General features: G+C 40.1%; 1 protein-coding gene across 3 annotated transcripts in view; it reads left to right on the forward strand.

Annotated features, from left to right (window-relative positions):
- Positions 1-20,289, forward strand: part of nedd4l (NEDD4 like E3 ubiquitin protein ligase) — a 48,128-nt gene that overhangs the window by 17,688 nt on the left and 10,151 nt on the right. The window contains exons 6-19 of one of the 3 annotated variants that reach the window (XM_053339374.1): positions 3,443-3,478; positions 4,178-4,228; positions 5,646-5,707; positions 6,083-6,185; positions 6,916-7,070; positions 7,435-7,570; positions 7,701-7,889; positions 8,101-8,181; positions 10,987-11,046; positions 11,996-12,133; positions 13,189-13,386; positions 16,283-16,480; positions 17,855-17,932; positions 19,722-19,776. In XM_053339374.1, the coding sequence (XP_053195349.1) occupies positions 3,443-3,478; positions 4,178-4,228; positions 5,646-5,707; positions 6,083-6,185; positions 6,916-7,070; positions 7,435-7,570; positions 7,701-7,889; positions 8,101-8,181; positions 10,987-11,046; positions 11,996-12,133; positions 13,189-13,386; positions 16,283-16,480; positions 17,855-17,932; positions 19,722-19,776 (1,540 nt within the window). The remainder of the gene's footprint in view (positions 1-3,442; positions 3,479-4,177; positions 4,229-5,645; positions 5,708-6,082; positions 6,186-6,915; positions 7,071-7,434; positions 7,571-7,700; positions 7,890-8,100; positions 8,182-10,986; positions 11,047-11,995; positions 12,134-13,188; positions 13,387-16,282; positions 16,481-17,854; positions 17,933-19,721; positions 19,777-20,289) is intronic. The other 2 variants (XM_053339376.1, XM_053339377.1) reach the window with 2 other exon arrangements.

Here is a 20,289-nt window from a genome sequence, read left to right on the forward strand (position 1 = left end):
TGGTTCACTTTTTAAGATATCTGGGATTTCCACCTTCACTTAAGTTCTATGAAGTTGAGTGAAATTTTGTTTATTGTACTCATAGCAATGAAAAATAACATTTCTCCCATAAATGATGTCCTGGTTTCTGTGGAAAACCCACAGAACATAGTTTTCATTAGGATGTCTAATGAAATAGTCTTTATGAGAGGCAGGAATGTTGTTTCTGGAAAGAGATGTTGCTGTGTAGGGTTTTTTTAATGCAGTATTCACCACAAATTAAATTGCACCCACCTCCTTTTGAAAGGGGGTTTCAACTGAAATCTCATGGGTACAGTGTTTTCTATGGGGGGCGATGTGAACTGGGAGGGTGGGAGGTGACTTGGTGACTCGTGGACTGGCGAGTCACCTAGGTGCTGGATTATGCCTTCCATATGCTATGACTGTGAAAATACTTTTTAAAGACTTTTTAAGTCTGACTCCCTCTCACATCTGAAGACGATCTGTCAAATGAGTCACTGAGTTTAGTCACAAGTTTTGCAAAGACGGGGGATCTTACAGGGTCACTATTTGCAAGACTCCATTTAGATTCATTTTGAGATTATATTTCCCATCATCCTTCTGCTGGTGGAAATTTACAAGAAGAAAAACTGTCGACCAATGGAGCAGAAACAGAAGCTGCTTTTGGCCAAAGCTGCCCTTGTGTGTGTGTGTGTGTGTGTGTGTGTGTGTGGTGGTTTGTTCTGAAAAACCAGCTGAAAGAAAATGTAAATTATTTATTTAATTCAGTTATAACTGGAAAACAAGAAGAAAAACAGGCACTACACACTGATTGCTCCTCTTTATAACTAGTTCTCTACTTTTTTTTTTTTTTAAACAATTTTTTTTAGGATCAACATTTCTTAGATCATATCAGCTAAGACGATCACATTTCAGAAGGTGCTTTCTTGCACTTGGAAAAAAAACCTTACAATTCCAGGTTTTCCAGGATTTGTGGGAAACAAGGTATTTTTACAACATAAAAACAGCTGCCCACAGAAACCGTTAATTATCTTGACACAGCACTTTCAACTGCTGGATGTTGGAGTATTTCTGTTTTCAAACCTTGCAAACTGCATGAAATCCAGTTAAAAACAGAAGCATCAGCCTGGATATAACAATGCAAAGGCAGGTTAAACTCCTTCAACTGGTCTGAACTTGTCTGAAAAACCAGTAAATACACTGCAGATACACACACGCAGAAAGAGGAGGTGATATTATACAGAGAAATATTAGCTTCTTCTGGGTGAATAAATGTTAATGTGGAAAACAAGGGGTAACTAAGGGCGACAAGAATGCTGAGCTTTCAAGTTTCATTGGGACCATCGAGCACATCAAGTTTAATTAGGAAAGTAGTTTAAAAAACAGACACACAAAGGGCAACCATTTACTGCAACTGCTGTTAGAAACTAAATACAGTTAGCTGATAATTAGCCTGATCAGCCATCATCAGTAATCAATACAAACACACATTATTAAACCATTAATCCAACCAATAATTAACAGTAGTGGTGACAAGATGTTAAAAAAATAAACATAATAGCAGTTTTAATTAAATTGAAGCCCCTTACACTCTCCAAGGAAAATGTTAACGTTATGCCAAACTCCCTTTAAAAAAATATGACATTAACAATTACATGTTCACTCACAGTTTTCTTGTCAATTCGGCATCATAATCCATAAAATACGCTATAAGCTGTGCTGTGGGAATTAAGATTTCTCACTAAAATGCATACTGGTTAGTGGATGCGGAATTAAACACAGACTCATAACACATTAATTCACTGTCTATTGTGTGTGTGTGTCTGTGTGTGTGTGTGACAGTATTTGAGGAAGTTTTAATGTCCGTTACCTAAGTAAATAAATACCTAGTTTGCTGCTTCCTGTTTGGTGCTGGAAGGAGCTATAAACTTTGGCAAAATGTTACAGAACAGAAACGCTGAGATGGATATTTAAAACCAAAACTATCTCCACAACTGAATGCTGTTGAAGTGTTTTTTTTTGGGGGGGTGGGGGGGGTGAACTGACCCTTTTATAAGTGTTTTTATTTCGTAACTCTTCTCTAGCTCTACATTACTTCATCTGCCTCAGGCCTCGTTCACCTTTCGTCCCTCCTCCCTCCTTCTCTTGGTGGTTTTTGCGACACCCTCCCTCTCTGAGTGTAACCTGGCCCTGGGAGGCAGCTGCAGGCTCAACTGTGACCCTTAGATGACTCTGCAATTATATCCCACGGCATACACATACCCGCAGCTTAAAATGCTTGTTACGGTTAAGGATAGAAAAAAAAAAAAAACAGCCTTGTCTGCCAAGAGCACATGTGTCACACAGGATACTGCCATTACTACTGGCTATTTCATAGGCTATAGGCTACAGGTCCAAGCCATTATTGTTTATATGTGGAAGCATAGCAGCAAATGAGGTTCAGATCGAATGTTCATAGTGATCAGTACTGAAAGTCTTGGCTGGTTGGTGAAATCTTTGCAACATTAATTGTAATTATACGATTTATTTTTAGAGCGCTTTTCAAAACAGAGTATTTCACAACTTCAGGTTGTAAGTTACAGATCATCAGGTTGCTTTTGTTGCTCTTTCCAAGTTCAGGTAAAGTTTATAATTCACTGTTTTGAATTAGTGAAGCAGTCAGTAAATTAATTGTCCGGTTGGTTTAGGAAATGAAAGCAGATACTGCGGTAAATTATAAAGTAGAGGCTCCAGAATTTCCGAGAAGAAATACTTTACTCTGTGTGTGTGTGTGTGTGTGTGTGTGTGTGTGTGTGTGTGTGTGTGTGTGTGTGTGTGTGTGTGTGTGTGTGTGTGTGTGTGTGTGTGTGTGTACTTGGATTCACAAGGCTCTGTTTACGTGTCTGTGCATTACTAACTCAGAGTTTTTATGTGACTCATTTGTAACCTTTCACCATTGAATTCCAGGTCTGTTAAATGTGGTGGGAGCCTGGTGCACTCGCTCCCTCCACTGTTTATTCTTTTTTCATCTGATAATCAAAATAAACAAGTGTGGTAGTTGTACACTTTAACCAAATATTGGTACTAAGCCAGTGGTTTTAACTTTTGTTTTTACACCCACTTCAACACATAAAAAAAACCAAACTTTGCTAATGTTTCATTTTATATTAAAACATGAGGAATACATTTACATCCTCCTATGTGGTAGATTACAGGGTCACTCTTCAATTTGGGAGAGTAATTAGATGGTTCCTATTACTCTGTTTATATTATTGACCCATTTGCAAACACATTAAGTCTCCTCCAACCTACAGGTGACTCACATGTCAGGCTGAGTAACACCAGACTTATAGACGTATCACTCAATCCCTCAGCCCAGCTTTACTTGTCAGCCCAGTGTCTACAAACGGACATTATTGTTAGTTAATGCCTGTTGTCTAAATGAGTTGTATCCCACACACAGGCTTCTACCAAGAATGGGCTTTTCCATCTCGGACAGGTAATCATCGCCCCCGCTGGGGGCTGCTGCTGTGCAGCTCAGTCATATCCCTCTTTTCCTCTCAGTCTGCATTAATTACGGCACAAGGATGGACAAATCTACGGGCCTCTTTAATTTGACACACAAACCTTCCCTTGTTCTTTCCTGTTGTCACTTTAATCCTCCTTTTCCTTTGTCTGGCTGATGTGGCTTTTTATCTGGTGGCAGTGGCTGTTATTTTTCCTTGCTGGGTTCACGGTTTTTCTCACCAAACACCCGTCCATAAACCCAGAGCCTTTTTCTTGGACACCTGTGGAGATATGTGCCGACTCACAGAGAATATAAAAGTACTCTTGTTGTCTCTTTAGCCATATCAAACTAGCAAATATTATATGGTCATTTTAGTTAAAAGTAGCAGAAATTGCTCAAATCTGATTTACTGTTTTGCAACCATCTGGGATTTTCAGTTCACCACAGGTGTTCATTAAAAAAAGGCTAGAGGTTATTTGTGGACGGGGCTGTCCACGAAATGAAAATCGGTCTCTTTTTCTCTGTCAACACAAATTGCTGGTGGGTCCTCTGGTGAACGAAATAATTGACCTCAACATTGTGGTTTCCCTTCTTTTCCCCTGCTGGAAATTTCTCCCCAGACACATTCAAACAATCTGTTATTACTCAAATTAAGCTGTTTAATGTGACCTTTTTATTTTTCTTCTCTAGACCAGAGATGATTTCCTGGGACAAGTTGATGTTCCTCTCAGTCATTTGCCGGTGAGTTATGTACATCTGTGTCCTCGTGTGTGTGTGTGTGTGTGTGTGGGTGTGGGTGTGTGTGTGTGTGTGTGGCCAGCCTGACTGTTTTAACTGGTTTTGAATACTCAGCTGTTTTTTATCTTCCATTGTGCTCTGACTGATTAACCTCTGTGAAGGTCAGACAAAAAGTGTGTTTTCCTGTGTTCGTCTTGAGTGTGAGAAAGTGCTAGCCACACAAGTAACTTCTTGTGATCAAATAGCTGAGCCCTCCGAAGGCTGTCTATAATATAAACAGAGGTGACTGTCCTGAGGGCGTCCACCCTCACCCACACCCTCACAACTAATGGAAAAAGCCACACTAGTCAAATGCACACACTCACTTGGAAACTGTTGACTTCTGTGAGATAACAACTTTAGAAAACAACAACATACAGAACCAGTGTGTGCAGATTGTGAATGTTTTCAGCATAGGTTTAACGTAAACCAACAGGACCAGTAACTCAAACTAACAGACCTGCAGCTCTTTCATTCAGTCGAGAAGTGTACAGTCAGGCTGGTTGTGGCTCTCTGAACTTCTGTCTCAGTTGTGAACCTTTTAAAAGCTTATCAGTAAAAGGTGGTAGGGTTAATTATTAATGTCCTATTTGGCTCCCATAGGTCCAGAGAATTCGTAGTAGATAAAAAGCTGCAGCTGATTCATGTTGAGAGGTGAAGTCGGTGGACAGGGAAGGGGATGTTGAATCCTGATGTAGCTAATGCTGAAAATCTTACTTTAGTCATAAAACAAACTGACAGAGCACTATATCTGCTGATATAGATGCTGTGATTTGTGTTTTGTGCATGACTCCAGTCTTATTCACAGTTACTGGACATCATTTTAGTCATCAGCTTTTTCTGCGTTTCTCGTAGGTACTTTACTTTTACTTTTAATGAATCAGGTCAGCAATTCTGACTCATCTCAAGCAATATAGCAGCCAAACACATTTTCATTAACAAAATAGAATGATTACAAGGTCACAAGTTACAAAGCTTAATAGTTTTTCTTAATATCTTAGATCGTAAGGACAGTTTGGCCCCAACAGCTTCATTGTGTCTCAATGTTTGTTGTTTTTTTTGTTTTTTTTTAAACAAAACCTACATTTGGGATCGCTCTTGTGACATGGAGACTGAAGCTTTATGTGGTGAGCAACCAGCGTGGACTGGTTTGGCCCAGCTGGAGAGCAGTGGGAGATTGCTGTGAATTACAAAAGATCTTTTCTGCTGTTCAATATGTAACAGGAGAAGCTCAGTATTGCATAATGATCCCTGGGATGGCTGTGCAGAGTGCTACTGCCGTGCTGTAACTCATGACTGATATTTTGATACTTTCTGACATGTGTATTTGCTTTTGTGTTCAATTGATTGCTGTTAACAAATGTCTCCTATTAATTTGCAGACAGAGGACCCTGCCATGGAGCGTCCTTACACATTTAAGGACTTCCTCTTACGGCCCAGAAGGTCAGTTTCTGTGTAAGGAGTAACACAGGATGTAAACAGTTAAAGTAGATGCAAGTAAAGTGACTTCTTGGGTTAGATTGTGTCTAATTAGCACCTATTAGCAAGATTAATAGACACTGACAGATGATGATGATGATGATGAACTAATATTATAACTCACAGTGACTTAATCATGGTTTTCAACATTATGTAGACTGGTGTCATTTGGGGTCAGTTGTACGCTGAAGGTGAAAAGCCATCTGCTGCTAAGAGGCAGTGTGGAAACTCCCTTCCATTTAAAAGCATGAGCCTGCTAAGGGCTCTGAAGACACAGGCCACCTGGTTTTAATATGCTATTTTTATGTGGGTCCTTTTCTGCTGATGTTATCCCTCCAGTCACAAATCCAGGGTGAAGGGTTACCTGCGTCTGAAGATGGCCTATCTTCCCAAACAAGGAGGACACGAGGAGGAAGCTGGAGAGATGAGAGAAGAGGCTGAGGTAAGGTCTTGGCCACTGTTGTTGTTAAGTTAGTTTTAACTGCTGACTTAGCATTACCTAAGGCATTGACTGTCTTGTTCATAATGACCTGAAGCCAAACCGCATTCTAATTTTATTCTTTCCTTCCACATTAAGCAAAACACAGTTCTAAGCCTTAAAGATGAAAGAGAGCGTCCCACTTAGGAACCAGTAGAAATGTGAGAGTCGTTTTTGCTAAGAGAAAGAGGAGAGAGGATCACTCTTCTTTTTATTCTATTTTCTAAGAATTCCGACAGCATCTTGCTGCCAGGATCTGGTGAAAGTCTTTTCCAGGTCAGGATCTGGAAAAACCATTTACTGTACAAAACTGCCCCTTATTTTGAGAAATAGGAGCTTCTCATCTTTTCTTTCTGTGTGTTCTCACATGTGTTTGTGTTGCAGAGTGCATTTCCAGCAGATTGCACAAGATTGCTTGTGTATGTATAAGTAATAGAGTGCTAGAGAGCGTGATAGATGCTCTACAGACAGTGAAAGGATTCACAGATAAGGTGCCATTTGCAGAATAAACACATAAATCACTCAATATTCTCACTATCCCTCATTCTCTCTCTCTCTGTCTTTTTATTTTTACTGCTGTGCACCGACAAGGAAACGTATTACAGTAGCTTTATTAATGGACCTAATGTCAGCATCATTATCTTAAAATAACTCAAACTACCTCATCTTGATACATCTGAACTTTATCTTTCAGGGATGGGATGAGAATGCAGACTCAGGGTCTCAGCGACCCCAGCAGCTGCTGCCACCATTGCCCCCAGGTTGGGAAGAGAAGGTGGACAACCTGGGACGCACCTACTTTGTCAACCACAACAACCGCTCTACACAATGGAAGCGGCCCTCCAACATGTACGCCTGATCTCCCTTCTTATGTGTTTAGGTTTAAAGTATAGTTTAACATTAAATTAACAAGAAAAGTAGTTGTGCAATAGCCCCAAACAATACATTTTAAAGTGTGTTAGTCAGGTTCTCAGCAGACATACACAATAATTTTAGTTTTACTCCAGAAAAGAGGGAAGGTAAGACACTGTGGTGGGTTGGATAACTACAACTGGAGATTTGGAGATGAATTGAAGACTGAATTGAAGTCAGAAATGCTATATATTCTTATTATTATTATTTTGAGATTGGGACTTCTTCCAAATTTTCAGGCAGTAATATTGTGACTTAATAACATTTGTATTTTTTTGAAATCGCCTCCTTTCTCTCTCAGGGATGTGATTTCAGAGACAGAGAGTGACAATCAACAGCGGCAGATCAATCAGGAAGCACATCGTGTTTTCCGTTCGAGACGCCACATCAGTGAAGATCTAGAGAACGAGCACCTGGAGCCCAGGGACATTGACAACGTGAGAGAGATGATTACACACATACGTATACTAACACACACTGAGTCACAGAGCCACAGCCTGTATCAAGTGACAAGGTAAAAAAGAAGTGTTATCGTATCATGGTTGGATCTTTTCGTTTTCTCTGTAGTCCTGGGAGCTCATCACAGAAGAGGATCCTAACGACAGCTTGGCCCAGTCACTGCCTGGCCCTTCCTCTGTCATGACGCCACAACACCCAAGCACACCCGTCACCCAGGAGTTCTCCGAAGATTTGAATCTGAGGCTGTCACTTACACCTGACACTAATGGCGAAGTGCCAGGGCCCAGCTCTGCTCTGGTGAGACCTGAACGCTGTAATTCACAGTCTATGCTGTGGTCACAATCTAAATCTAACTCCATATTTAAATCATTTTATTGTGTAAATGAAAGATACTCATCAATTTTCAAGGTCTTAAATGGGAATTTTGTTGATATTTTAGTGATAGGTAGTGCTGCTAGTAATAAAGTTTTTTCTTCTTTCCCTCTCTCTCTCTCTTTTATTTTGACAGGGCCAAATGTCAAACAGACTCCGTTCCTCCAGTATGACAGATGGCGTCAGTGATCAGACCCCGGCTCCTCCTCCTCTTACGGTACATATTTTTGAATCTCCCACATTTTCTTCCTGTCCTGTTCTCCTTCTTTAACTTCCACCCTTTCCTTATTACATTACTTCTAGCGTAGTGAACATCCTCTTCTTTGTTCTCTGAATGCCTTAAGCAGGCAGGTATTGTTGTTTTATTTACCTCCTGTATGTTGGCATGCCTCAGTGCTGTGGGTGTATCACACATCTAAAATCACCTTTTCTGCACCTCCTTGCTTTTTTTTTTCACTTGTCCATACTTAGCAGGTGCTGCTCCCCCCTCACTTTTCCTTCCTGATCTCTATACTTTGATTTTAGTGTTTATTCCTTTTGTCTTGCCTGTGTAAGATTACCACACCTCTTCCTCCCACTATTACTCTCCGCTCTTTGTGATTCACTCGCAGCCAAGTTTGACATATGAGAGAAGCGTTGGCTCCACAGCTGTGTGCCAGCAGAATGACCCTAGCAGTAGAAACTATTGGCAGGGAAGTACGATTAACAGAGACCTATTATGCTTTTTCTTATTTTCAGTCATATATGGACAATGTTACAATGTCGTATGTTCATATTAGATGTTGCCAAAGTGTCAAATAATGCAGTAAACGTATATAGAAGTAATCCCTGTGAGCAAAAAGGGACCATCTTCAGGCTGCTCTGAATGCTTGGTTTCCAAAAATTTTTTTCCTACCTTCAGCCCGAGCCGACATCAGCTCGTAATAGATTTATATGGTCATCTGCTCCACACACAGCATGTGCGTTCATTGCTCTGCTCTGCTAACATTATGACATTTTCTATTGTTTTTGGGGTACTCATTCTGAGCAATTTCTCAAGTTGACACACACAGCAGGGCAATGTATTAAGTTGTTTACCTGTTGAAGGTGTGCTGATTGTCTACAGCTCTTAGTCAAACATCATTACTGTGGCTGTTTCTGCATGTACTATTTCTTCCCTGCATTATATCTAACTGAAACGTTGAACAAAGCGCTCCAAATATCTCCATATCCTGTTGTGCTGACTACTTTTTTAATATCGCTAATGAAGCTCTGATGATTCTTCTCAATAACACTGTCCCATTGTTCAGTCATTTAGAAGCAATAAGCAGGAAATGTTGGGTTTGCATCGGCTGTAACTTAACACAGCTCTGATAGGACTGCCCCTCAGCAGGCTTCTGGAAAGCTGGTCAATCAAAACAGATTGGGCTTGTTGGGAGGGGGGGCTTAAAGAGATACAAGCTAAGACTGCCTATTAAGAGACAGAGGCTGAACTGAGGGGCTGCATAAAAGGCCAGTATAAGATGAAAAAGGAGTTTTTTGAAATGTGAATCATGCAAAACAACTCTAGTGGAGTCCCAGAATAAAATATATAGCTGGAAATTACCCTAATAGGCCCCCTTTAACGACAGTGCCACATCAGTTCAAACATTCCCCAGAGAGTCCTGAGTCATAGCATCAATAGACATTCAGCTCCACTCACTGGCAAAAGATCTGAATCAGATGTTTGTCCCACAGCTGAGTCACAGCATTGAGCTTGGCATTTGTCAAGCTGAGGAAAAATACAGGTGCTGATGCCAGCCTTTCCCTTGAATGACAAATCTCTGGAGACTGGACAACAGTAGGCTCATTAAAAAGTCTTCAATGGGGAAATTTCAACTGCATGTGTTGGCTGCCTATCCTGGATTTATTTCCTCTGGGTATAGTGAGAAGTTGTGTGTGAAGGGGTACTTTGTATTGTTATATTAGAGTTTGAAGTTGCTTTTCTTTAGGAGAGAGCAGTTTCACATCACAATAACTTGGGGAAGTAGTTGTTCCTTTTAAACAGTTCCTTCCTCCTTTGGCATATATATTGACCAATGCATGTGCAATTAGCTGCAGGTTTTTGCTTTCTTGTGTGGTAGGGCCAGTCTTTAATGTAGTTACAGAGCTGTTTACTTTTTATAGAGTTGGTAGTGATGCAACTGCTCAGTCTTTGGTAAAGGTGATGTATTGGCTCATTCTAAAGCGCTGCCTGCTGTACTGCGCTGATATTACGGCATGTCTTATGGGCTGCTTGGATGAAACATCAACCTCTCTTCTTATTTTTTCTGCATTTGATCATTTTTATTACAGTTCACGTCCGAGATTCAGACCTCCTCTTCTGAACTCTCAGCGAACTTCAGCACAATAATTCACTTTCACTGCTCTTAACATTTTTAGGACACAAAAGAACTGTTTTCTTTAACTGGCGCTACTGTAGCTTGAACATCATTTTCCACTTCGGTTGAGATTAAAGATGCTGCGTTGGCGAGGGATTAAATTTACAGTTCAGGGAAAGAATCTGTGTCTTCCATCCAACAGGGAATGCAAGCCTGATAAATGTTGCGGCTCAGTCTGTCTTGAGTTTTTTTTTTTGTTTTTTTTTTCCTTCTTTCTGTCTCAATATTAAAGTTGATTTATTTTACTCAAAAGTTACTGACAATACTGCTGAAACTTTTTCTCAAACTAAATCAAGTCAATGAATCAATTGTTCTCCTTCCTGCTACACGCCAACTTCACAGCTCGTACGCTTCAGTGGATGTCCTCTGTTTTGGGTTTTTTTTCTTATATTCACAGCCGCTACACTTTGCCACCACGGATCATAATCACAGGAATCTCCTCCCTCTCTGTCACTCCTCACCTCCTTCAGGAATAAATTACCCCCTTTGTCTGTTCAGTTTTTTTTCACACAACCTTCACTATTGCCCAAATGCTCTCCCTATTCCCTATTACTTCCACTCTGGGAATGAAACCATAACATACTGTGAACTAAAGACCATCTTCCCCTGTTGTCTACCACCAGCAGAGTTCCCAGACCAGAAGAACGAGAGCTCAAACAGTCTCAGGTGGTGAGGAGTCTATGGTAATATCTCAGTTCATATACAGTATAAACCCTATCGGTCGTACACCTCGTATTTACCAGACACCACATAGGATGGACCATTTTGTCCCTTGACTAGTTTTGTAAATCTCTTTCATGAGAACACCCACTTTAGTTGAAAACCAAACAAAGGCTTTCAGTCATTTAGGGAGTTATCCTTTGTTTATTTGTGGTAGTTTTTGTCAGATCCCTATCAAATGTGCTGAAGTGCTTATTTAGATCCACTGTGCTCCCACAGTTGCTGTGTATGTGGGTATACAGTGGGTATGTGTGTGTACTGTATGCACGTGTCTTTTGATCAAGGACTTTCAGCCTGTGAGTCAGTATTGAGTAATGCCCTTGATCAACTGCTCATAACAAGCTTTAAAGCAGCACTATAAAATGTATCTAATATCCAGGGGTTCTATCTTTGCTCATATTTAAAATATCACAACAGTACTTGGGGAGGATATCATGTTAATGTTGTGATCCTGTGGTTGACTATTTCAGTAACCTTTATGCTGAAAATGGTTAATAGCTAACTCAAAAAAGAAGTAATCATCCATTACCTTTTACCATGCAGTGTTTATTTTAGTAGTACTCTGTGTTTTGTGTGTCAAGGTTCACTCTTTACACTTTCACCCACTTTTCCATTAGAGTTAAAAAAGCTTATTATGTCATATCATATTCCTAAACTGTGGTGCTATGCTGTGCAGATGAAATGGGGGTAAAAGATTGTAAAGCTTTTGTGTTGTTGGTAGAGGAAATATGTGATATGTTGGACAACTTGACTTTTCACTTGCACAGGTGGTAATATGTGTCCCTTTTTTTCTCTTTTTGTGCCACTAACAGACATTTTAAAATATTAAAAGATTCCCTCCACATGTCCCTAAGCGTATCAGCCTGTACTGATTAGTTGTTTTTGCTTTGCTCTCTCTCTACACTTGGCCAGTCTCCCTCAGCGACTGCTTACGCCTTGACCACCCCTGGCCTGCCCCCTGGATGGGAAGAGAGGAAGGACGGCAAGGGAAGAACTTATTACGTCAACCATAACAACCGCACCACTACCTGGACTAGGCCAATTGTTCAGGTACAGCAGGTCTCAAGGCTGGACTCAGTGCATGGGACTGGACCTTACCTTGGCCCCTCTGCCATGGCCTTGGCTTATGTGTTGGACCTCCTCATCTATTCTCCCTGTGTTTCTCCTCTGTGTAGCCATAAAGATTGATGGAAAGAGACAGAGCTTTGCAAACTCTTTTTTTCTATAGTGTCCTATTCTGTCCAAATTTGTATTGTCTGTCTTCCTTCTCTTGTCTAGCGTTTTGTTTGATACTCTGGATTGAAGCGCAACGTTGTACAATTCACACCTTTCTAAACCCTGGCATGGAACTGCAACCACCACTTTTCCTTCCCTTTTCTCATTTCTACCCTGTTTTTTCCACTTGTCTTCCCATGTCTTTCTGTCTGCGAGTGAGGCAGCTCCACATAGCTTGAGCTGGGAGCAAGACTGCTACAGTACATGGGACTGGGTGTATGTTTAAATGCCTGTGTTTCTCTTTGAAATCCACCTTTTCCGTTTTTTGCTATTTTTCTGAACACCGCCGGTTATATTATATCTGTTTGTATGTTCTCTGTCATCACATAGTCTGCTCATTCTTTGATTCTCATCTGTTTCTATTATTATTCAGAAGGAGAGGACCCTGCCAAATGATTTTCATAACAGCTGAATTTTAAAAAATACCAAAAAACAAAAGCGAGCATGGCATTGCTTTATCTTTTGGTGCATAGTTTTAGCCCACTGTAAATGTGGGTTTTACCCATTGTGCCTGCCACTTGGGTTTGGGTTGGAAGTAACATTAACTTTCATTTTTCCACTACTTTATGACTTTTACCCCAAGTCTTTGTCCCTTCTTTTCTAGTCAGATGCATAATCATTAATAATTATATTTTATGTGGTATAAATGTTGGCTTGGGCTTGTATGATCCACGCTTTTGACATTTTAGGAACTGAGAGAAAAGCTTGCATCCAGAGCTTTCCGGTGCAGACAGCATGGCTTATGATGGGGACAAGTTTTTGCTTTCACAAACCAGCATTGCTTGCCTTATTCCAACCCCGAACCTCAAAAGTGCTATTTTCACTGACAGCTGACTGAAGATGGAGCCAGCACCTCAGCAGCAGCAGCAGCAACAGCAGCAGCAGCACCAGGAGGAGCCTCGGCCCTGCCATCCGCATCCACCCCCTCCTCCTCTTCCAATGCTTCCAGCAACCACCTCCATGAGCCCCAAGTCCGACGACCTCGTAGCCTCAGCTCCCCTACTGTCACCCTTTCCACCCCCTTGGAGGTGAGAACTAGCCACCCGTACCATCCTTCTCCCCTATACCCATATAGTTTCCTTTTTTCACTACCCAAACACTTCTTGTTTCTGTCTCCTTTTTTTCTCTCCAAAGTTTACCCTTCCACTTTCTTTTCACACAATCCTTCATTGTACCACCATTTCCTTCCAAAGATGACCAAATCATGATCCTCAGCTGGATTCTATTTATTCACCCTTGCACATCAGTCAATCCTCAATTTTCTTGTTTAATGCTGCACCTTTCTTCTGTTACCTCTCCTTCTTTTAGGTTAAGTCTGTCTTGAGGCTGATTTTTGATCTCCTTCCACCTTTGCCAAACCTATGGAAATGTCAAATTCGTCATTTAACCTGGTGTTTTCTCCTCATTTCTTATTTTCATCTCTCCATTGAGGATGCCTTTCTTTCTTCATACTGCACAGTGTTATACAACGACTGGTCACATGAAATGGTTCAAGCTTTATTCCATTTGCTGTTCATGATGATGACTTTGTAGTGAACACTCTGCACTCCTGGCGCTGTCAGCATTTTGTTCTGCAGCACAGTGTTTTAAAGCAATTAGAGTAACAGGATAAAGCTAGTGCGGCAAATCCAAGATGGTAGATTTAGTTACCGCGGCATGAATGAAACTAAACTCAATGAATTATTAAAAGTCATCACAGGTCCCAAATGATTGTTGTCATTTTCTAAAGCAAATCTTGGGACAGCCAAATCAATGATATTGATCTTAGAAAATTAAGTCTCATTCAATCCTAAGATCATTTTAGTAAAACAGAGGCAACCACTAAATATTTTATTGCTCCTGGTTAGCATTTGAAAATGAATTTGTAAGACATAGACCATAAATATAATATAATATAAATATCATAAATACCCTTTTAAAGGAACAAGTTATAAATCTACAGCTGTTAAATATGTATTGCTGATGTAAGACATTTATCATTCTTGTCTTCCTAATCATATAAGAGCTGCATGATGTATTTTTTAATCATTTGATAGTTCATGATGAAGCCAGTAGTAGCTGGAAAGCAGCCACTACTAATGAGAAAAAGAAGTGAGATCCTACTACTACTGTTAGTTTACGTAGCCTCTGGAGCCAACAGTCTGCTTGCCAAGGGGCAGCTTCCAGGAGCTAACCAATCAGAATAGAGTGGACTCATTGAGGTCTTATTCAGACAGAGGCTGGACTGATGATCTGCATAAAGGCCCAGTAAAAGATATATAAAGATTTTTAAAAAAAACCTGTAAATCATGCAGAGATATTTTAGTAGAGCCTGAGAATATAGATATAAAGCTGGAAATGTACATGGTACTGTTCCCTTCAATGAAAGTAAGCTACAGAGCAAGCAGGCATCAGTGGAGGACTTTAACTGTCACATAGCTACACATACCCAGCCCAGCCCTTTTTGGGGACAGCTGAAAATGTTCTGCTGCATCATTTGAAAAAATGTATATGCGTGTTTGAATGTATCATGTCCTAACTGTGTATTCACAACATGCTATTCATGAGGCCAGCCTTTTAGTCATTGGTCAGGGGCTTTACTAATAAAACAGGGCATGTAGTTAATGTAAACCATGCAACACTACAGGTATTACATTCAAATATCTGCTTTTTGCTTTGACTTGAACAGACAAACTTTTATTTGGCCATAACCGTTATTCAAATGTCTATCAGGGATAAAATAACTTAAAACAGAATATGTTTTCATCACAACTGTGTATGTTTGTTGGGAATGTTTATCTGAATCGGTATCTTTGTGTGTGCAGCTTGAAGCCTTTGCTAACGCAGCTTGAAGCCGTTGAGTGTCTGACATTTTAGAAAACTTTTTATTTAGTCGTTTATAAGTGTTTAAGCAGTGTAACTATACATATACCACACAAACCTGGCTAATTAAGAGCAACAGATTGTGTGTAAAAATTGATGGTCTCTTTTTGACCTGCTACTGCATTTAATGGCTTCACTCTGTGGAGAAGAGTCTATGCTACTACCAAGGGAGAAGACCTGAAGGAGGTTTAATTAAGGTGTGAGTGTATATGAGTGTGTGTGTGTGTGTGTGTGTGTGTGTATGCATGCGTCTGTGTGATAACATGACATCGTGGAAGTAAAATACTCACTGCAGAAGGTAATTATAACATCTAGAGGAGGTTGGAGAGGTCTGTGGATTAATTAATGCAGTCCTTCGTCTTGTTAAAAATCAGATCAGTCCATGATAATTACTGTAAAAAGAATAATGTGATGCAGGAACACTTATTAGCCCCTGGAACTTTAGTCTGGCTAATGTTGCTTTAGAAGCTTTAAAGATGCCAGAAATGGTAGATGTTCTTTAGATATGTGGTTTCTGGAGTAATATCAAGTGAAGGTCCATTTTTCCCTGTAGCCTTGACTGAGGTTCACATCTTTCTTGAATTACCAGAAATAGACTAATAAAGACTTCTGGTCTTCTGGCTATTTTAAGTTTTTCTTGGACTTTTACATTATCGAAGAACTCATGAAGGAGGGAAATTCTACAGAGAAGCCTCAGAGCATGCTCTTTTCTGTTGACACTTTGATTGACAGCTTGACATGTCTATGGAGTACACAGCATGGTTATTTATTCGCTCCCTCTCTTTACATAGGAATCTAAATTATTTGCCTTTGGATTTCTCAGATATTATATCAACTGCAAGATAGTGACGTACTCGCTTTGTTAACATTTAAAGACAACTCTTACTGTCTGTATTTGTTATTTTCCACTGTGGTTTAGGAGACCAGTGATGATTTGTTTCATGTAGTCAGTCATTCATATCCAGTTACTACTTTAATTTTTAATCTTTTTAGTCTCCTCATCCTCTCCATTTAGTCTAATGGGAGTGATAATATTACACTTCTTTTCCACTTTGGTTTCAGGGAGCCAACAACATCCAGGTGCGGAGGGCTGTGAAAGACACGTTCTCCAACCCGCAGTCTCCCCAACCTTCCCCCTACAGTTCTCCCAAGTCACAGCACAAGGCACAGCAGAGCTTCCTGCCTCCAGGCTGGGAGATGAGGATAGCCCCCAACGGACGGCCTTTCTTCATCGACCACAACAGCAGAAACACCACCTGGGTGAGTTAGCACGCTGTGGTAACAGTCTGGACGATATGGTGTTATTAAGACATGAAGATAATTTTTGAAATATAAATGAAGGGTAGCGACTTATTGTACAAGTATGTCATTTACGATAAGATACAAAATACTTTATTAATCCCCCAGGAGGGAAACTAAGTGCCACCATACATGAAGGACAGACAACTGGTAGGATGATAGTAAAAAGGAATACACATCTCAAGGCAGTACAAAACAAGGGGAGAGTACAACGCCATAATAAATAAATAAACATCAGTGTGACTGTACTGTTTATGTTGGTGGTTATATGACAGCAACATTACCACAATCCCCAGTACAACTACCATCCTACACATCAACATCAGATCATCATCAACAGTGAGAGTCAATGATAATGTCTCTGAAAGCACCTGGGCGTAATCGCTAAAAGAGCTCTTCAGCTCGTTAAAAGCACATTACTTTGGGTCATCCTCATTTTGACACTCTTGAGCTTCCTTTTCCATTCTTTGCTACATGATCACTTCCAGCGAGTCAGGGGTCAAGCCAATAATGGATCCTTGCTTCCTGATCTGTATATTGATCTTGGTCCTCTAAGCTTAAGCCACTATCCCAACAGAAAACCATGAAGTAGGGCACTAATATCCTTGTATGTTTGCTGGAAAGAGATGATATTTCTTATTAATTATAGACGTGTACTACTAATACTAATAGAGGGACATTTAAATGAATTGTTTGCATGAACTAGAGAGTCAGTGCAGTGCAGCACAAGGTCTGCCAACAAGCACACCGTCCTGTGTGTGTGTGAATATGAAGTTTCCAATAATAAATTAATAATGAATGAGCATTTAAATGGGTTTAAATTTCAAGGAACTTCCTCTGGAATATACGGAAACTCAACACAACTACTAAACTGAGATAACCTTTGTCTCTGTTCTCTTCATATTTAGTGTAAATTTACATATTTCCTTCCAGGAAACTTCTTGGAGAATGTAGACTTGTTAAATAAATTGTTAGTGAATTAAGCTGCAAAATTGATAAGTGGTTTCTGCATTTGATTAGAATCATCATTTGACAGTTTGAGTTATCAAAACATAAAAAATCAAGGATAGTGGTTAGCGTTGATCTCATGGGATCTTATAGTGACATCTGGTGGTATGAAAGTCAATGTAACATTTACATCAGCCCTTATTGAGATTCAGCTCTCCAGACTAAGTGAACTTTTGGGAGGCGAATTAAAGAACTGCTGTTTCTATCTTTTAAATCAGAGCAACTCTAAAATGTTATTTTCTACCATGTTTAGAAAAAAAAAACTTTTTTATCGTAATAATTCTCACATTGTCTTTTGCTTCCATCCTTCTCTGTTTTGACAATTAGGAGGATCCTAGGTTGAAATATCCAGTCCATATGAGGAATAAGAACTCAATGGAGCCTGGTGAACTTGGTCCTCTTCCTGTAAGTACAGTCACAACTACATAGTTAACCCTTGACACACAAAAAACATTATGAACAACAATTGAAACAAACAGTAGAGAGCAGCAGAAGTTTTTTTTTCTCCAAATCACCAAGATGTACTGATTACAGTTTGTGTTCAAACAGAAATCAGTCTATTTAGATTACCCTAACTGTGAAATCAATTTCTTAAGCTAAACTTTGGTTTGATTAAGATATTTATTCAGCTTGTTGTCCCATTGGTGACTTTTCATGTCTTGTTCTTAATTCAACGGACCATTTCAATTTAAATTTGAAGCGTGTGTATAAAGCGTCTTTTGCAGTAAAAGATGAGACGTCATCATGTGATCAGACAGTATTAGACATTTCCTTTTTAGTCCTGCTGTTAGAAAAGAGGTGGTCATGGGGAAAGGGCTGTGAAAGCCGAGTCTAGGGGCTGTAATAATCCCTAATTAGGAGGTGGAGACTGTCTGTCACCTCCACTATTATTAATTTTACATACACAAACTCCCAACAATTGGCCCAAACATTATTATAACTAGATGTTGAATAATCAAATCTTCGTGGGTTTATACATCTCACAGGCTTGTGTGGTGTGTGTGCATGTGTGTGTGTTCTCTCTTTCTCCCTATTTCTCTTTCTCTTTTTTTCTCTCCATTCTGGTGGATCTCAATGTATGCTTCTTCTTCTACACCTGGCCATTTCTGTTTGGCAGAACCTACCAGAGGAGGTTGGTTGGTGCCTCCCTCCCTCTGCCTGCCTTAACCTACGTGTCTGGTCCAGTCTGGTCTGGTCAAATGCCTGCAGACAGCCTTGCGCTTTTTTTTTCTTTTTTTTTTTTTACTTTCCTCTCCTGTCTCTCTCTCTTTTCTCTTTCTCTCTCATGACCGGCATGGATGGACTGTACCTCTCCCTTCCTTCTCATCAGTATTTTACCCCACTTCTTCTCTCTGTACGACCTCCCTGTACCACCACCACCCCTCCTTCTGTTAACATTTGGACTCTCTGAGGACCCCTCAGACTGCTCCATGTCTACATAACTGTTAGCAGTTGTCTGAGGCACAGATAGACAAGTTGGGGAAGTGGAACGAGGCGAGATGCACTGCCACAGAGAGAGTGAGAGAAAGAGAGAGAAGAAGAATGAAGGGTGAAAAAGCAGCAGAAGGAGAGTGAAAAAGGGAGGGAGAGATGGAGGTTTCTAGAGAAACAAAAGCAACTGTATGTTGGGAAGGAACTGGCTGTATGCTGCATGTGTTATTAGCTTTTTAATCTGATGTCCACTCATGCAGTTGGAGTATACTTTGAAGCACACATACTGTCGGTACACCCCGTTTGACAGATTGTCATACTCTGTCTATTTCCCCACCCCTTTACTCTTAATCAACTTATTTTAATTGCCTGATTGCTGGTGCTATATGAGTGTGTGTGGCCTGTGACACTGTACTGAGTGGTCACCTGTCAGTGGTGGTGTACTGGTTTGAACTAGTGTTGGTGATTTAACCTTTATGTTGTGGTCGTACCCCTGCCTTGCTGACGTGTCTCAGACCTGACTCAAATAGGAGAGAAAATCCTTTCAGTTCCTTTGTGCTGTTTGATTGAGCTTGCCTTCACTGCAGTGCTGTACTGTCAGTGTTTGGACCATTTAATGGTCAGTCAAGACTCAAGTTCAATCAAGCACAAATTAAAAAAGGAAAAACAAAGTGGATGGATTTAAATGACTATTTGAGCCTAACCTTTTTATTGGAGACTGTGTGCTTTTATTCACTCTTCCTCTCTTGTGCTCCTTTTTTAGCCTGGCTGGGAAGAAAGAGTTCACTCAGACGGACGCACCTTTTACATCGACCACAGTAAGCCCACTCCCTCTTACCCCTTTCCTCTGGCTCTTCCATGCTTGTATTTGGTCATGAGTGTCTTAACTGCCCTCCTCTTTGTATCGTCTAGGTTACTTTTTATAGTGTGTAGAGGTTTCAGTGCAGCCACAGATTTTTCAGTGTCAATGAAAGCAAAGTACCTCATCCATTACAGCACTGACTGAGCACAGAGACTCACTGTTCAGGTCACGCTGTTAAAAATTTGCTGTATGAAGGCCTCATGTAGGCCAACAGTGTCAGTTGAATGATGTATGGTCATGTAAATGAAAGAATCCTGATTTTAATGAACGCATACAAATGTAACCACTTCCCTTCAGTATGTCTGAATGGAGGCATGTTTAATATCATTTTAGTTGTAGGCAAAGTCAGATTAATCTATGAATGATTATTTTCTTTATTATTGATATCGATTCATCTTTTGATTAATTTATTAATTATAAAACAATACGTTTCATAATGATAACATTCTAGAAACAATGTTAGTAATGT

Source organism: Scomber japonicus, chromosome 19 (genome assembly GCF_027409825.1).
Source record: "Scomber japonicus isolate fScoJap1 chromosome 19, fScoJap1.pri, whole genome shotgun sequence".
Lineage (NCBI taxonomy): Eukaryota > Metazoa > Chordata > Actinopteri > Scombriformes > Scombridae > Scomber > Scomber japonicus.